Here is a 17,397-nt window from a genome sequence, read left to right as displayed (position 1 = left end):
TGCTTCTCTCTCTCTCTCTCTCTCTCTGTTTCACTGTCTCCCTTGAGTCCCTCTCTTTCTTCTCAGAAGGTTTGAAGACACCTTCCTGATTTGAAACAACATAGAAAGCCAGTTATAAATTAAATATATCAATTTAGTCAAGAGATTTCCAAATGAAGGTTCATTCCAAATGAAGTCATTTCCTAGTATGAAAGGGGACTTCTTTTATGCTAGAAGGGGGGAAAAACTCAAAGAGAAATCAAATACTTAATACAGTTTAAAGTTTCTTCTTGTATATGCAATTCTATTAACCAGAAATATTTGAAGAAACTCTGTTGTGTACTTTCCCAAAGTTCCCAGCAGTTAGGTATACTCAGTAATTTTTAGCTTCAGAGTAAACAATGTAAAGAAGTTTGGGTCATGTTATTACAGATTTATATCTAGAAAAGAGCTAAGAGAACATCTAGTCTTCCATGTTAACAGAAACTTATAGAAAAATGCTGTATCATGTTGAAGTTGACAGTAATGGCTGTTTTGTGAATAATAATGAGAGGAAAAGAAGATATTTTGAGAATCTTGAGTCCTATTTGTCACTTAAAATGCTGATAAGTGAAGGTCAAAATACTGGAACAGAAATATGTGCAAAAGGAAAGATTTGAATTTCAGAGATGATGACGATCCAAAGTCTTCTATTAATTTTCCTTTTGATGTCAAACTTTTCTCAGGAGCATAAATTCTCTGACAGTTGCATAGATCATTCTCATTTTGATACTAGGTGCTTAATAAATGCTTGTTGACTACTTTTTTTCTTACTGAATAAATATTTATTAATCATAAATTATGCATGTATTATTTAGTGGTCACACCTTGTCCTTATAGAATCTCAACTCAGAATTCAGATAGAATAAGGATAATATTTAAAAGCAATTTGGAATGTCTGAATCGGAAGGACCTTAGTGTACTTTCAGTTCAACTTCCTGAAGTTCTTCCAAGAAAGAAACTCTTCTGTAATATTCCTAAGAAATGGTCATCCATTGCCTTCTCAAACATTTCTAGCTTATGACGTCAGAAGGCAATCTGACATGGAACAAGACTGAATGATTTAATCATACCTGTGACTGAAATGTATTCTTCATGCTCCTCATGAACAACCTCACGGTGCTCATATTCATATTCATCATATTCATCATATTCTTTTGCTGGCTCATACTCTTCATATTCTCCATATTCATATTTCTCATATTCCTCATACTCCTCCTCTTGCACTGAAACTCTTTCTTCTTCTTCAGTGTAAGTCCATTCTTCCTTGGCTGAGATTGTCACTTCTGGAATAAGATTGACAACAGTGGACATTTTACTCAATGAACATTTCATAAAATGTTACACTCACACAGAAAATACAGGAAAAAGGATTAGGTGTTTGATTTTTACTAATGAAGGGAAATCCTAGATTGAGAAAACTCTCTCTGTATCAGCCAATATTTTCTCTGTAACTTTACAGTCCTAGTTGACTTAAGCAATGAGAGTTCAACTGATTTTCCCAGGGTCATATTGACAGTATATGTCAGAGATAGGACTTCCTGGCTTCAAGGCCAGATCTCTGTCCACTACAGTCAAGAGGTATCAAAGTCAAGGCCAACAATTAGGCTCTAAAACTCCAATGTGGTGGAGGATTAAAATGTATTTGGAAAAGGTTTAACAAAATAAATTTTTAAAAATACATCACACATAATGTTAACTTGTGGTTTTTAAGTTGATGCCTCTCCACTGTATAAGTAAATCGATATATATGTACACACACTTGATTTAAGAATATGGAAGTCATCCCCAAAGTTTTTACTACAATTCGCTGTTTCTTGATCTTGGTATAGTAGACCTCAATTATTCCTTTTTGTTCTCTTCCAATTATGATTACAAGGGAATTCAAGAGATGAACCTCCCAACTTAAGTCAATGAGCAGTTGAAGCAGAACAATTATTAAACTGGGTAACTAGCAATCCAGAGAAGTTTGGTTTCATGCTTAAGTTCAATATTCAACCTAGTGGCAAATATACCTTTAGTGGGTGGAGGTACTACTCGTTTTGGAACAGCAACAGTGACTTTTTCTTCATGGACAATCTTCTTTTGGGCTTCTGCCACTTTAAAAAGAGTAATAATAAACATTCAATTGTATGATTGAAAGCAAATATATTTGGAGGCATTATGTGTGCATAAGTCAAAGATGAAGAATCACAGAATGACCCTCATTTAAAATTTTCATACAAGTGGCAAGAAAAATCAAGAATGGCAAGCAGGCATGTGCTAATTTCATGCCTAACTCACAAGAGACAAACATTCAAGTTAATGAGAGGACATAAGTTAATAAACTCAGAGAGTTACAATGTACAGAATCTTTATAACTGTAAATGAATATATTTCCTATCTTCTTTGGATACTTTAAGGGTAAGAAACATGATTTTATGTAAAATAAGTAGCATTTGTGAAAAGATTTAAGAAGAATATAGACAGCACAGGAAAATTGAAGTGAAGCCTTAGAAATATATTTGTCTAACTCAGTGAAAGATGTTCTTGTCATCTTTTACTTTTTTTTTTTAATACCACTTTGTGTTAAAACCTGAATTATTAAAAATATTTTAGGAATTAAATGTCACATAAAACACATCATGTAAAACAAGCATTTAAATCAATAAGCAAATCATACAAATGACAAAACACTTCACATAAAAATAATTTCAAGGCAAAAAGAAGTTCATCTATTTTAGGGGAAGTTGCATTTTTAAGAAAATACTTGCGTAAACTTCTACATATCAGAAATCTTTGGGAACTCATACCTAAGAATTTGTATCTAGATTTGCATATCTTTATTTTTCCAAACGGATGGTCTCAATTTTAAAGCTACCAGCATAGAATGCATTGCGCTACAGAATTCTGAAAAAGTGCTAATAATACATGTTTTTTTAAATAAATAGATAGATAGATAGATAGATAGATACACATGAACTCAGAGTGAATCTTTGAGTTCATGTGTGTCTATATGCATAAATGTTTGTATAATCTTTCTTCAAATGAGCTGGAATCACCTGAATTTGCTTGATTTTCGATATATAGAAGGTTATTTAGATTTCTAAAGGAGCAAATGTACCTTTGACAGGTGGGGCCTCCACTTTTCTAGGTTTGAGTTTGGGTATTTTTTCTTCAGGCTCAGCTCTCTGGGGCTCTTTAGGCACTTTAAAGATAATGGTCAATTTTTAAGAATAGTTTTCCACTTAACTCACAACAACAAAAAGCATCCACACAATACAGAAGTATAAAAGACTTGGCATTTTCATTGCTCCAAAATAGAATTGGGTAGTACTAGCATTTCAAGGGGTCATTAGTGATATTTTATAAGAGAATAATGAAAGAAAAAGCATTTGGTATGTTTTAGCGATGGATGATGTACCTTGGGCTCTTGGAGGCTCCTCTTTTTTAGTTACAGCAACTTGAATTTTTTCTTCTTGGGTAATTTGCATACGCGTCTCAGTCACTTAAAAGATAATTTTTAGCATTAGGGAGCTAGACAACTTGGAGAGTTTTATATCAATTAGCCAGAAATTATGCTGATTTATAACGCACACACTATACTGATGCAAGAAGTTGCTAACAGTCCTTCCAAAGATAAGACAATTATACATCACTACCATTAATATACACATGAACACACAAAGACATATACACACAACTTACAGAGATTTGACTCAAATGACAGAAACATGAAAAATAAAGGACAAGATCCAATGTGCAGATTTAGGAGAACAGTCTGATTTCATTTACCTTTAGTGGGAGGAGGTGCTTCTATCTTAGGAGCTGAAGGAGCGTGTTTTTCTGGTACTGGTTTCTTTGGCACTTCAGGCACTTTAAAGATATTAGGTGATTGTATCAATTTGAAGGCACATGAAGCAGACACTTAATTTTCTTTTTAATTTCAAGAAAATTAGAAAGAACTTATTATAAAGCAAAAATGACAAGCATTTTTCAAGATTGTGCCACAATACCTTTAGCAGGTGGGGTTTTTTCTTTTTTAGGAACAGGTACAGGAACTTTCTTCTCAGGAACAGTTTTCTTTGGTGCTTCAGGAACTTTGGAAAGATTAGTTTTAAGAATATTGATTTACATGAAATCAAAATAGAGTTTTTCTTTCATTTAAAAAAAGCAGAACCATCTCACTACAAATATTATATAGATAAACATTATACAACACTTGGGAAAACAAACAGACATCTATGTATTGACATAATTTTAATCAAACATGTGTCCAAAGAATAGATAAAGGACATGGACGCTTTGGCGTCTTTCATAGGAGATTATACCTTTTACAGGAGGAGCCTCCTCTCTTGGAGGAACAGCAGTAGGTACTTTTTGTTTCTGGACCACTCTCCGAGGCATCTCAGGCACTTAAAAACATTATAATGTATATTTGTGAAATTTTCCTCATGTTTTGTTTGTAAACAAAACAAAACCTAACTATCTTAGTAAAGAATTAAAATTTACAACACATATACAATACAGAAAACATTGGCACCATTGAGATCCAAGAGAGGTAACACATTGAAAAGTAGAATTAACTTGAAGGGATGTACCTTCAGCAGGTTCCATTTCCACCTTTTTAGAAATAATATGTAGTTTTTCTTCCACGACATATTCTTCTGGTTCTTCAATCACTTTAAAGATAGGGATTTGAAGAAATATAAATTATAATACTCCATATATTTAATCTTAGTTGTTAACATCTATTACTTTCATCATATGATAGAAATAGTAGAAAATCAGAGGGCTGGTATTGGAGCCTATTAACACAAGCCACGTTTCTGATTGCTTATGCCAAAAAATATTCAAAGAAAATGATTTAACAGGGAATGTGGTTTAATAATGTAGTAAGATCTTTTCCCTAAAATTAATTCACACATAAACTTAAAAGCAAAGTCTTTTTCATAAATTTAAATTACACATACACCACAGAGATAATAACATTTAGAATGAACTGGAAGGTTAACTGGACAAGCAAACAAACAAAAAAGTAGGGAAGGATGAAGCATGATATTATAGTGGCAAAATATGAATCTGGGATGCTTGATAAGTAGCTGTGAACTTAGGAAAAAAATCTCAAGGGTAACTTGGTATGCTTATAGGAAAAGTTAAGTCTAACATCATAGCTGCCATTTACAATGCTATGGGCAAGGACATGATAGAAATAGTATCTATAGTTTATGTGAGCGGTAGATTTTCAGTGTGAGTATTTACACCTCAGAAATTGGTAACTGTTATAATACAGGGTTCGATTCTCTTTGCTGATTGTCTAGACTTAAGAAAATGATGGATAAAATGTTAATAATTCAGATTAAGCAAAGCATTTTATGCATACATATATGCACACACATATATATTCACAGAGAAGCACATATATATATATTTATTGATATTTTGTCCAGAAAGCTGTTATTAAACATTTACCCTCACGTAACTCATTTTGCTGAAGTCAATATTAGAGAAGTCAGTGACTATAGATAAATGATAATAATAGGCATTCAAGGTTTGCAATATTCCTTACCTCTATTATCTATCACATTTATCTCTATTATTTATCACATTTGACATTCACAGCACTCTGTGGTTAACAAAGGATCTTTCCTCACAACTCCTCTGTAAGATAGAATTATTGTCCCATCTTGTATTGTATTTTATTATTGTATTGTATTATTGTCCACATTTCACAAGTTAAGAAACTATTTTCCTTAAGTAAGGTGATTAGGTGATTAAGTGATGGGTAATTGATTTGTATACTGTCATACAGGGCTTAAATTTAGATTAGCTGACTCAAAGTTCAGGGCTACTTTTATTATGCCAGAATGCCTCCCTCTAGTCTACTCCATGACCCCTAGGACCAAGTAATGGATTTATTTGTACTGTAGGGACAGATATGATGGAAATGAATAATTCTGATTCTACTTGCAAAATGAATGCCAAAAGTTAATCTCAGAATATTAATGCTCATTTTCTAAAAATGTTTGCCCTTTGTATTAGGAGAAAATTAAAGACTTCTCTTTTTTTATGAAAATGAAAAACTTTAGCTATACGATAAGATACTTTTGGATTTACTAAAAATATTTTTAGTGTAATGAAAAATAGCATTTTTATATCACTTTAAAGTTTGCAAAGCACTTTACAAATCTTTTCTTATGGAACCATGGTTGTTAATTTTACCTTTCCCATTTGGGATAATTATAAATCCTTTTATCCTTAAATGAAAGAGCCCTTTCTGTCCCCTTTTTAGTTGTCTTGATTGTTATTAATATCAAAGAAAACTTTCCTTCATAGAAATCAGAATAGCTGGTGAATTAAAGGATACTCTCAGCAGTCTATATATCTTGGTATTATACAACCAGGGTAGGGACAGAAACTCCTTATGACAATCATTTCTTGTTAGTGGAAAATGTTATAAATGCTATTTTTGTATAAAAAAGTCACAAACAGATGTAAACGCAATGGTCAAGGGCATTTTATCATGAAGACAATACAGTCTATTCATGTTTATACAGAGGAGACAGCTATATTATTGAATTACCTACAGTTTCCTCCCAGACAGAATTTAATTGGGATTTTTCTCTCTGGAAAATCCTTTTGTTTTACATAACATTAAATAGCATACTGCATTTAGGCAGATGTATTGAAAATCACAATATAATAACAGGTATTACAAGAACATTACATTTTTCTTTAAAAGATTATAAAACTGGGCAACTAGGTGGCACAGTGGCTAGAACACCAGCCCTGAGGTTAGGAGGACCTAAGTTCAAATTTGATCTCAAAAACTTAACACTTCCTAGCTGTGTGACCCTGGGCAAGTCAGTTAATCTCAATTGTCCCAGCAAAAACAAAAACAAAAACAAAACTATAAAATTGTAATTGACTTGTTTAGATACAATTGAATTGATTTAAGGAGATCTGAATAAGTAAAAATCTGACCATTCATTCAATATCGACTTTTCCTGCAAAACATTTTTAATTAATTAAAGTGCTTCAAATTTATCTGGTCTTGATTCTGTCAGATTAAGCTTATATGATCTATTGTTTTAAAATTTGTAGTTGGCTGTGAATATTTCAAACAGACAGCAGAGACAGCTCAAGTTTTAGGCATTAACAGTCAGAGAATTTTGAGCTATTCTGAGAGTTGAGAGGAAGAGATTCAGAGTAAATTTGATCACGCAGGAAGATGTGGTCAGTGTCTTCTTTGTTCTTTCCCAAATATCAAGAGCATAGTATGTACACTCTTTAGTCTTCTATAAATAATCATCTCTCCATCTTATTTCACAGAAGATTAGTAAGAATGCAAAGGAAGCCAGGATTGGGCTATCATGCTCGGTCATGACAACATATGACATGAAATCTGACACACAAAAATCATGATAACTTGGTTTGACAAGAAAGACATCTACTACACACAAGTCCTGCCTACAAACTACTTGCTGACTGCATGAAGATTGTTGTTTTCTTTTAATCTGATATCCATATTATAGTCTTTTTTATTTTTTATTTTTTTTTTTAAAGAGTCCTGATTCTTGTAGTCTTGGAAGTAGCATGCATACCTTCGTATGATGTAACCTCCACTTGTTCCTCCTCCTCCTCCTCTCTTTCCTCTTCTCTATAAACAGAAACGGATACCATTTCTTCTTCTTCATAACCCCATTCTTCCTCTGCTGATACTTTAAAGACAAGATTGAATTGTAATGTAACTTTATCCAACAATATTGTTGTTTATCTGTATAAATGTATTTACTGCAGAACCATGTCTAACAGCTGTTAAATTTTTAGCAGAGAGATCAGGGCACTTTTTTTTCCCCTGAAACTAATTCATGGGCTTTAATTATAAAAGTCATCATTTTTAAAAAAGAACAGTCCTGTGAATTAGGATCTACCATCACTTTAAAGTAATTTTTTAAGTTCTTTCAAATTCTTCCTATTGAATAGATAGAGAAATCAGCAGCAAAGAAATTCAATAATTTGTGCAAGTCAACATATATAGAACTAACACAAAGTTTGTGAAAATATTTTTGTGATTAAAATAACTGTTAATTTAATGTGGAAAATTGAAAATCCATTTACTTTCAGAAATAATTAAATTTCCTGTTCAGGGTCCTAAAGAGGAAAAAATAACTGCTACCCCAATTCATTATTTTGAGATAGCTTTATAAACAGAAAATTCATATATTTGGGTATTTCTATAGTGGCAAAAATATGTATGTTTGCATCAAAAATATGTTTGCCACAGATAAAGCAATAATGTATACTATAATGCTTGTTTCTTCTATGGTATATAAGTGCTTCTAATTTGAGATGAGGGCAGAGTGTGTGAGCCTTTAAAGATGATACCTATTTACTTGCTGCAAATTATACAGAAAAAGGAAGGCTTAATATAGATGCCACCCTAGTAGGCTAGAAGAATGAGTTGAAAGTATAAAATGTGCCTATAATGGTTACTGAACAAAATGCTTGTTTCCCATGTTTACTCCAACCTCTGCCCATATTTGGTTTTTGGAATGATGAAAGATTAATGGAGGCAGGACTTGTTGCAAGAGCTCTACAAAACAAATAAATTTCAATACAAAGACCAAATGGAACTCTGATGAAATTTGTCCATTTCATACAAATGAAAAGTTTTTTGCAAGAGGGAATTTTATGCTAATTCGAATAATAAGAGAAACTATATAATGGGGAAATAAATAACTCCAGTCAAAGTCTGAAAAGGACCACTATTTTCAATACATAACTGATCAAAGGAAACAAACAAAAGAACAATAGCAAGTTGTCAACAACCATGGAAAATAATTCTCTAAATCTTAAATAACGAAACACAAAACAATTAGATTTCATATCACATATATCAAATTGGAAAATATAATTAAAAATGAAAACAAATAATGTTGAAGGAGCTCTCAGAAATCAAATAAATAATGGGCTATTGGAGGAGTTATCAATTATTTAAACCGTTCCAGAAAACAATTTGGATTGTGAAAGAAAAGTTTAAACTTTTAAAACCATTTGATTCAGCAATCTCATTTCTAATTATGCTCCATGGGATAATATGAAGTTACCTCATAGAGACCAATGATGGAAAAGTCTTATAGATAATAAAATATTCATAGGAATATTCTTCATTGTAGGAAAAAAAGCTGAGAAAGTTAAGACCTATCAATTGAGGAAAGGATAACTAAATTATGATATAATAATATGATTGAATATTATTTATGCCATGGTAAATATAAAAATTCAGAGAAACATAGAAAGAGTGGTATGAAGTGATGCAAGATGAATGAAGTAGGACAAACAGAACATGCCCAATTATGACATAAATAAAAACAACATTAGCATGAACTTAAATGACCATTTTTATCTCAGGGAAAAAAATCACTTCCCTCCTTTTCAGTAGATGGATGTGGAATGTTTCATAATGTTTCAGATGGAATTTTTGTCAATTGGATTTTTTTAGGGATGAGCTGGAGCCAGCTTTTAACAGCTGAGAATCTCCATGTTAAATTTTTAATACCTTGGAAATTGGCAAACAATACAAATCAGGGCTTGACATTGTTTTGTTGATTGTCTAGGATTAAGCAAGCAAGGAGAGAAGAATGGTACTGATTTAGATTAAACCAAAAAGCGTGTTGAGGATACTTTTTTCTTTCTTTCAGAGAACTAATTAAACTTTAACACTCTAATGGTTTGGCTGATTTCTTTCTGTTATGGAGTAGGTATCATTGTGAGGATTTATTAGAAAGCCATGTTGTTCTAAAAATTGTAAGACATCAATAAACATCAGACCATGAACATCAAATGTAAAAAAAAAAAAATCCATTCATGAAAGGAGAAAAGAGAGGATATTTTGGACAACACAAACACAAAAACCATTTTCCATCCTCCCTTCCCCCAAATTCATTAAGATGGCTTCATATACCTTCATGGTGGAAGACTTCCACTCTTTGGGGAATGGCCACTGAGACTTTTTCTTCTGCAAAGAATCTTTTCTCTTCTGCAACAGTTTTCTTAGAGACTTCAGCCACTTAAAAACACATACACACACATTAAACTTGAAGTTTAAGGACTTAGAACTATACACTTTAAAGTCTAATATTTTTGTAAGATTTGCTCAGGAACAATAATTTCACAAAAATATGAAAATGAATACATTACATAGTACACCACATAGATATACACACATGCAGACACCCTGCACCCAGAAGAGAAGCAGATTTACAAAATGAAAGATTAGCATCAGAAAAACAAAAAGTTTGAGGACTTAAGACTCTAAAAGGTTTTTTTTCAAACCATAAGCATCAATCATACCTTTGGGTGGAGCAACTGCCTTTTCTTTTTTAGAAACAGGGACAATCACTTGAACCTTCTCTTCTGTTACTGCTTTCTTAAGGACTGGGGGTACTTTAAAAAATTATATAAGTTTTAGGATTTAAAACTATTATCAACAAAAGACAACAAAAAACATACATCAATCTACAACAGAATCAACAACCAATGTATATTTATGCTACAACACCAAACTACCCCCTAAAGATCAGGAAAGCAGGTTTTCTGAAGTTGAAGAAAAAGATCGTGTACCTTTGGCAGGTGGTGCTTCCTCCCTTTTTGGAGGAACAGGTCTCCTTTCTTCAGGAACCTTCTTTTTCCTTGGCACTTCGGGTTCTTAAAAGATAGTATTGAATTTTAAAATTCTCAGAATGATAAAGAATGATAAAAATTAATGAATTACTGACAGTGATGAAGATTTTCAGGTGATTATAAAAAAGTAAACTTTTTTTAAAAAAAGTACCTGGTGCAGGTGGAGACTCTTCCCTTTGAGTAATGATGGTTATTTTTTCCTCTGTGACCACTCTCTTATGTACCTCAGGAACTTAAGAAGATATTTGTTTTTCAGACTTTTTATATTATGACATTTTGTAACATATCAAATATGAATTAATTTTGTAACAAAAGTAAGGAGAGCTCACATGTGACAGAAAAACCCAAGAAATGTAAATAAAATGCCAAAGGACATTAATAAGTGGATCAATGTACCTTTAGCTGGAGGGCTTTCCTCTCTTTTAACAACAGGAGCAGGAATTTCTTCTTCAGGGATACGTCGTTTAGGTGGTTCTGGTACTGCAAAAGGATTTGACAAAATGGTATTTAATTAAACTAAGACCCAGTTTTCATAATTAAATAATATAGGTTCTTTAAAGGAACCTATTTTTGCACTTGTATCTCCAGTGCCTGACACACAATAGGAATTCAATAAATGATTGTTGATTGATTGACTGACACAGGAACAAACAACCTTAATGGAGTTCGTTAATGCTAGATTCTATTTTCCATGTTCTGATAAAAATTATGAGGAAACTCAAATGATGAACAACTGATTCATATACAGAAGTTTAAAAACTTAATTCAAAATGGAAGTAATCAGTGGATAGGAATGAAAAAGAGAGTCAATGTGGTATAATGCATACAATAATGAACTTGGAGTCAGGAAGACTTGAGTTACCATCTCTGAGACATTTAATAGCCATGTGACTCTGAATACATCACTGAATTTCTCTTTGCCTCAGTTTTATCTATAAAATGACACAATTGTACTCAGTGATCCCTAAGATTCCCTTCAGTTCTAAACCTATATTCCTATGATACATACTGTATGTGTATATATATATGTATCATGTATATATAATATATATATATATACACACACACATACACACACACACACACACACACACACACATAGTTATGATCAGTAGCCAATGTATTCCATGGTTATTATAAAGACTTTTCTGTAGTTTTTAAAAATTTCAGAGATAAAGAAATGGACTCTGACAACAAGAACAATTATATATTTAGACTATTTGGAAGACTAATATGAGTTTTTGCATTTCTTTTCTTTCACATATTAAATTTTTTCTATGCCTTTTGCTATCCTCTTCTCCTTGCTTTCTGGCTAAGAAGTCGTCCTTCCTTTACAGAGCTAACCCTCACCTGTGGGTGTTTCTTTATCCTCTTGTTTCCTAGTATTATATTTTTATTTCTTTATTGCTCCACTAATCTTTGTGATCCTCTTTCCCTCACAGCTTCTTAAATTCCTCCTCTTAAATGCCACATGCTTCTCTGACTGCAAAGATCCTCAAGTTTTCCCTACCCTGAATGAACCTTTCTCTGGTCCTTTCAGATTATCATCTTATTTCTTAATTTTCCTTTTTTTTGCTAACATTCTAGTAAGAGGTAACTACACTCACTGATTCCAGCCTTAGCACTTACTCTTTCTTCAATTCTCTAAAAATTTATGTCCCAAAATGCGCTCCTGAAATTGCTCACATCAAGATTAACTAATAGTCATATCCCAGGTTCTGGTCTTTATTCTCCTTCTCCCTTCCCATTCTCTTCACTTAATAAACACGATTCCCCCTTTATTGTTGATCTCTTCTCCATAGATTTTCATGGAAAGTGAGCTGTTCTGGTTCTTCTTCATCTTTTTACCCAACTCTGGGCACTATTTTCTTTCATCTTTCTCCTTTGACAAGCTTATCCATCATGACAATTTTTTTAAACTTCTGTTTGTATGACTTCCCCTCTTTCCCTATTTTTCTGACATCTTAAATTCAACAAGTCCAAAAAAGAGAGAGAAAAAAAAAAAAAGAGAGAGAGAGAGAACTTTTTCTCCCAAACCTGCCTATATTCAAATTTTCTCCATTTCTATAGATGCACTATTATCCACCCAGTCACTCAAATTTGTCCTTTCCTGGCTGTTTTCTGGCTTTTACTCTAAACCTCTAAATCAAATCAGTGCCAAATCCTGTCTTTTTACTTTTTACTTATGTTCCTCACATTTAAATAAGTAAACAAATAGCATCACTGTCTTTGTGTAATAACAATAGCAAGATTCTTAATGATGCTGGTGAAATTTGTTATTCATTCAGCTAAAGTAAAAATTTGCCGAGTTTCAGTTGTTAGAAGATACATCTATCGTGAATCCTTCTCAGAATACCTGTGAATGAAATTGTAATACATACTAAACTTGAATTTCAGTGTATATGAACTTTAGTAGATATTTCTCCAGAAGTATGTTCTGTATAACAGCCAAAATTTTCAATCACAAATCTTTCACAAAATATTTCTTCTCTGAATATTCAAGAGAGTATGTTAAGCATAAGAGAAACTATTTGGGTTTCCCCTTTTATTTAAAAGAGGAATTTGAAAATTTAAAAGAAATTAGATGTACTTCAAGAACAATGTGCATCAGTAAGATATAAGACTTTTCCAAAGAGACATATGTACAACGGGCAAAAAAACTAACAATAAACTGAACATAAGGAGTATGAAATGAAGAAGAAAAAAACAGAGACTACATGCAGGATTTAAGAACAAACAGAATGAAGAGATTATATTTTACTCACTCCAAGACTTAAGTTTTTAAAATCTGCTATACCTTTAGGTGGAGGGGCCACTTCTTTCTTGGGTACAGGAGTGGGCTTTTTCTCTTCTGGGACAGGTTTCTTGGGAACCTCAGGCACTTTAAAGACACCATTGTGAAAATGATGATGAGAATCCTTATTTTGGGCAGTCTAAGAGTACTTTAAATCACAAGTTTTAAATAAGTTTTAAGATTTTGGAGAATAGTCATTTGGTTATTTAATAGGTTCTGTTTGTGATAAAGAACTATGAATTTCTATAACAATATGCATGGATTATTCTATATGTGCATTCTGTTAATTACATTAAACATAAAAAGATGTAACTAGAATAGACACATCTAAAATATTACTGAGACTTGTGTCATACTTTGCAGTTGTATATGAAGAAGTTTTTTTGTAGTTATTATTGTGTACTTAAGTCAGGACTTACAGAGTTACACAAATCACAAATAGATGGCAGAAAATAGTTTGGTTGTCACACTCACACAGACAAAGACATGCGGAGATAAAAGCCAAATATCTTGTTTTGTGTTTCTCTATAACTAGAAGGCTACCTTTGGGTGGCGGGGGCTCCACTTTTTTAGGAACAGGAACTGGTACTTTTTCTTCTGGGACAGGTTTCTTACGTGCCTCAGGGACTTTAAAGAGATAGTGTAATTTGAGAGAAGTATCCACAGACAATAAGACGACAGGGGAAATTAGTTAATTTAATGCATATCACTGAACTTTTGATAAGTATGATTAAAATAGATGCTAGATACTAAATTTTTATCACTAGCTAAGATCAATGAGAAATATATATATATATAAGAATTATTGTTCAAACATTTAATTATTGGAATTCACCTTTAATTGGAGGAGCTTCTAGTTGCTTGGGAATGGGTACAGGAACCTCTTCCTCAGGAGGAGGTTTCTTGTAAACTTCTATCACTTGAAAGATAATTTTTAGCCATTTTATTTTTTATAATTTTTATTATTTAGAATCAATGATTAAATTACATAAGTTAATAATATTTGATTTTTAGTAATACTTGACCATATCGTAAAATAATTAAGAGAGGAACTGTATTTTTTCTTTCTTTTTTCTTAACATTTAGCAAAAAAAAAAAAAAAAAAAAAAAAAAAAATTAAGCCCGAAGTGGATGCTCAACAAATTTTGACTAGATCACTAACAATAACATTAACACATTCAGGCATTTTAGAAAGATTTGAATTTTGCACCAAATCAGTGATACCTTTAGGTGGGGGCTCAGCTTTTTTCGAGACAGCAACAAGAACTTTTTCTTCTACAACAGTTTTCTTGTGCACCTCAGGGACTTTAAAAAGATAGAAATTTTAATTCTGATGTATATTTTGGATATAAGGATTGAATTTCTAAAGTATATTGAAATCAAGCCAAACAAACACAAATTTGAGATGTAAACAGGACAGAAATGTACATAAATATATACATATAAATTATTACAATATATATTAAGAAGAAAAGAGAAGACCATTTAGATGGTTTTCTTTTTTATCCCAAAGTTCAAATGTGACTTATACCTGTAACTGAAATCTCTTCCTCTGTATGAGAAGCAAAGAACATCTTTTCTTCTGAAATAACCTTCTTTGTGTGCACAGCTGGTACTTTAAAAAGAGTATACATCACATCAGAATTATTTTGTCCATGATATGACATAACATCAATCCTGTGCATTGTACATGAGTTCTAACCATTTTAAGATGGAATTAAAATGAGTTAGTCTGGATATCCTTAAAAAATATGGAGATATTACTGCATGATAATATGCAGAAATATTCACATCATCTTTTAAAGCAGCTTAAAACAATCAAATGAATTACCATGCAGTTTTTAGCATATGTTAATTAGATGGGGACCATATAGATACAACTTCTTCACACAAAATATGAGGATATTTCAATTTGATTAAGTTATCGATGTAAATGAATCAGGACATAAGGAAAAATTATTTGCCTTGGAATATGTTACATATTTAAGTTAGAAGACTAAACAAAATAGAAGTGTTGCCATTACTTAAATTATGGGTACATGCATTTTAAAATATACAAAAACATATGTACATTTCTATAGACAATACACAGTCCCAATCCTATTATATATCATATAGCATTACTTATGTAATGTTTGAAGTTTGTAGCTGAAAGAAAAAGATTTATACCTTTCACTTCAATAACTTCTTCTTGTACTGGTACCCGGGAAGGTTTTTGTGGAACAATCTTCTTTGAAACTTCTGGTACTTTAAAAAATGTATAATTACAGTTGTATGAAGATGAGTATGCCTTTTACATTTAAAAAAATCTTAATTTTCATTAATACTTAAAGAATATTATGTATTAATAGAAGAAAAGTATATTTAGTGTACTTGTAATAATAAAAATATTGGTAAAGTGGTGATACCTTTGGTAACTTTGACTTTTTCCTCTTCCATTCTCCGAGAAGTCTTTTCAATTTTTTCAACTACGGGCTTCTTAACAACTAAAGGTATTTTAAAAAAATTTAAAATTTTGTTTTAAAATTGCAGGACTTTTAAAAAAATATCACCCACATATTAAGCAGATTGAGCAATTTAGTACTTGAGTTAAATGCCAGTGTTTGGTACTTAATTATAATTTTGTTTTATTCTAAATGTCCATATTTATGATAATGGATTTTCTTTTGTCATCTTGCTTTTCAGTGAATAAAACTGAACAAAGTAAGTATGCATTTTTTCAAATATTAAATCTCAGTGAAGAAGTTGTGTCTATTGATCATACTAGTAATGTACATGTGTCTTTCCAATGAAGAGACAAACAAGTCTTTATCAGACTGACTGGATGGAGTTGTTTTTAAAGTAATTTAAATTCCATACCTTTAGGAAGTGCTACTTCTTTCTTTTCTGGTACTTTGGCTGGAATTTTCTTTTCTAGTGATTCTTGATTGAAAAACAATGATAAAAAAAGAATTATAATGTTTAAATATGTAATTTTGAATAGATTGTACTAACAACTAAGTTAAATACCATGATATTATTTTAACATAAAATATTTAATGATTTTATGTGAAAATAATTTATTTCATAATTCATTTACATGTATTTCTGTTTTTATGAGGTTTAGTAGTGATTCCTATTCAATAAGTCATCTATTATTTTTGGGTGAGATCAAACCACATGTGCAGATTGACTTGTAAAAATGAAATCTGACTTGATATATGACCAAAAGCACTGAAATATCTGTCAGTCAGCATTGGGGATAAAAAACTTAATGCTCCTTTACAAGTTTTAAAGCAAATATTTTGAGGCTGAAATTATACTTTGTGGAAATTATACCTTTGAAACTTAAAACACCTGTTCTCCCCACAACTAGCCTCCAAATAAACTGCCTTTATAATTCCTACCATTCTTTAAGATCCAGTTCAAATATTATAATTTTCATGAAACCTTTTTTCCCCATTCTTCAAATGAGATGTAGTCAATGCTAAATACCTAAGTGGGTAACTAGCATACTGAATTTGGACTCAGAAAGACTATTTCACATCTTGTCTCAGACATTTACTAGCTGTGTGATCCTGGGCAAATCCCTCTGGGTTTCAGTTTCCTCATCTGTACACAAGGGATAATAAAAGACCTATCTTCCAGTATTGGTGTGAGAATAAAATGAAATAATATTTGTAAAGTACTTTGTAAACCTTATTATTATTATTGTTATTATTGCCATCCTTCCTCTGAGTTGCCATAGTACTTTATATGCATCTTTTATTATAATCTTAATCCTATTATGTATTAATACATATTATATATACATTTAACACTACTATTATATGTAATATATAAGTATTAGGTTTCTTTTGATTGTCTTATCTTCTTTATTATAAGCTCATTGAGAGCAAGGATACTGTCTTATTTACCATAGTATCTCCCCTCTATATTAT

The 17,397-nt window shown here is 31.7% G+C and overlaps 1 protein-coding gene and 1 long non-coding RNA gene across 2 annotated transcripts in view; one reads left to right on the top strand and one right to left on the bottom strand.

Annotated features, from left to right (window-relative positions):
* Positions 1-17,397, bottom strand: part of TTN (titin) — a 322,669-nt gene that overhangs the window by 164,677 nt on the left and 140,595 nt on the right. Inside the window, 21 exon segments of the mRNA XM_074302990.1 lie at positions 1,092-1,304; positions 2,034-2,117; positions 3,122-3,205; positions 3,422-3,505; positions 3,793-3,873; positions 4,014-4,097; positions 4,329-4,412; positions 4,599-4,679; positions 7,602-7,718; positions 9,965-10,069; positions 10,354-10,446; positions 10,624-10,707; positions 10,835-10,915; positions 11,080-11,163; positions 13,481-13,564; positions 14,021-14,104; positions 14,702-14,782; positions 15,009-15,092; positions 15,647-15,724; positions 15,886-15,963; positions 16,337-16,399. Of these exon segments, the coding sequence (XP_074159091.1) occupies positions 1,092-1,304; positions 2,034-2,117; positions 3,122-3,205; positions 3,422-3,505; positions 3,793-3,873; positions 4,014-4,097; positions 4,329-4,412; positions 4,599-4,679; positions 7,602-7,718; positions 9,965-10,069; positions 10,354-10,446; positions 10,624-10,707; positions 10,835-10,915; positions 11,080-11,163; positions 13,481-13,564; positions 14,021-14,104; positions 14,702-14,782; positions 15,009-15,092; positions 15,647-15,724; positions 15,886-15,963; positions 16,337-16,399 (1,911 nt within the window).
* Positions 1-17,397, top strand: part of LOC141562809 (uncharacterized) — a 95,563-nt gene that overhangs the window by 53,092 nt on the left and 25,074 nt on the right. The window lies entirely within an intron of this gene.

The sequence above is a fragment of the Sminthopsis crassicaudata genome, chromosome 3 (assembly GCF_048593235.1).
Source record: "Sminthopsis crassicaudata isolate SCR6 chromosome 3, ASM4859323v1, whole genome shotgun sequence".
NCBI lineage: Eukaryota > Metazoa > Chordata > Mammalia > Dasyuromorphia > Dasyuridae > Sminthopsis > Sminthopsis crassicaudata.
Note: the sequence above shows the minus strand (reverse complement) of the source record. Positions and strands in the feature narration are given on the sequence as shown.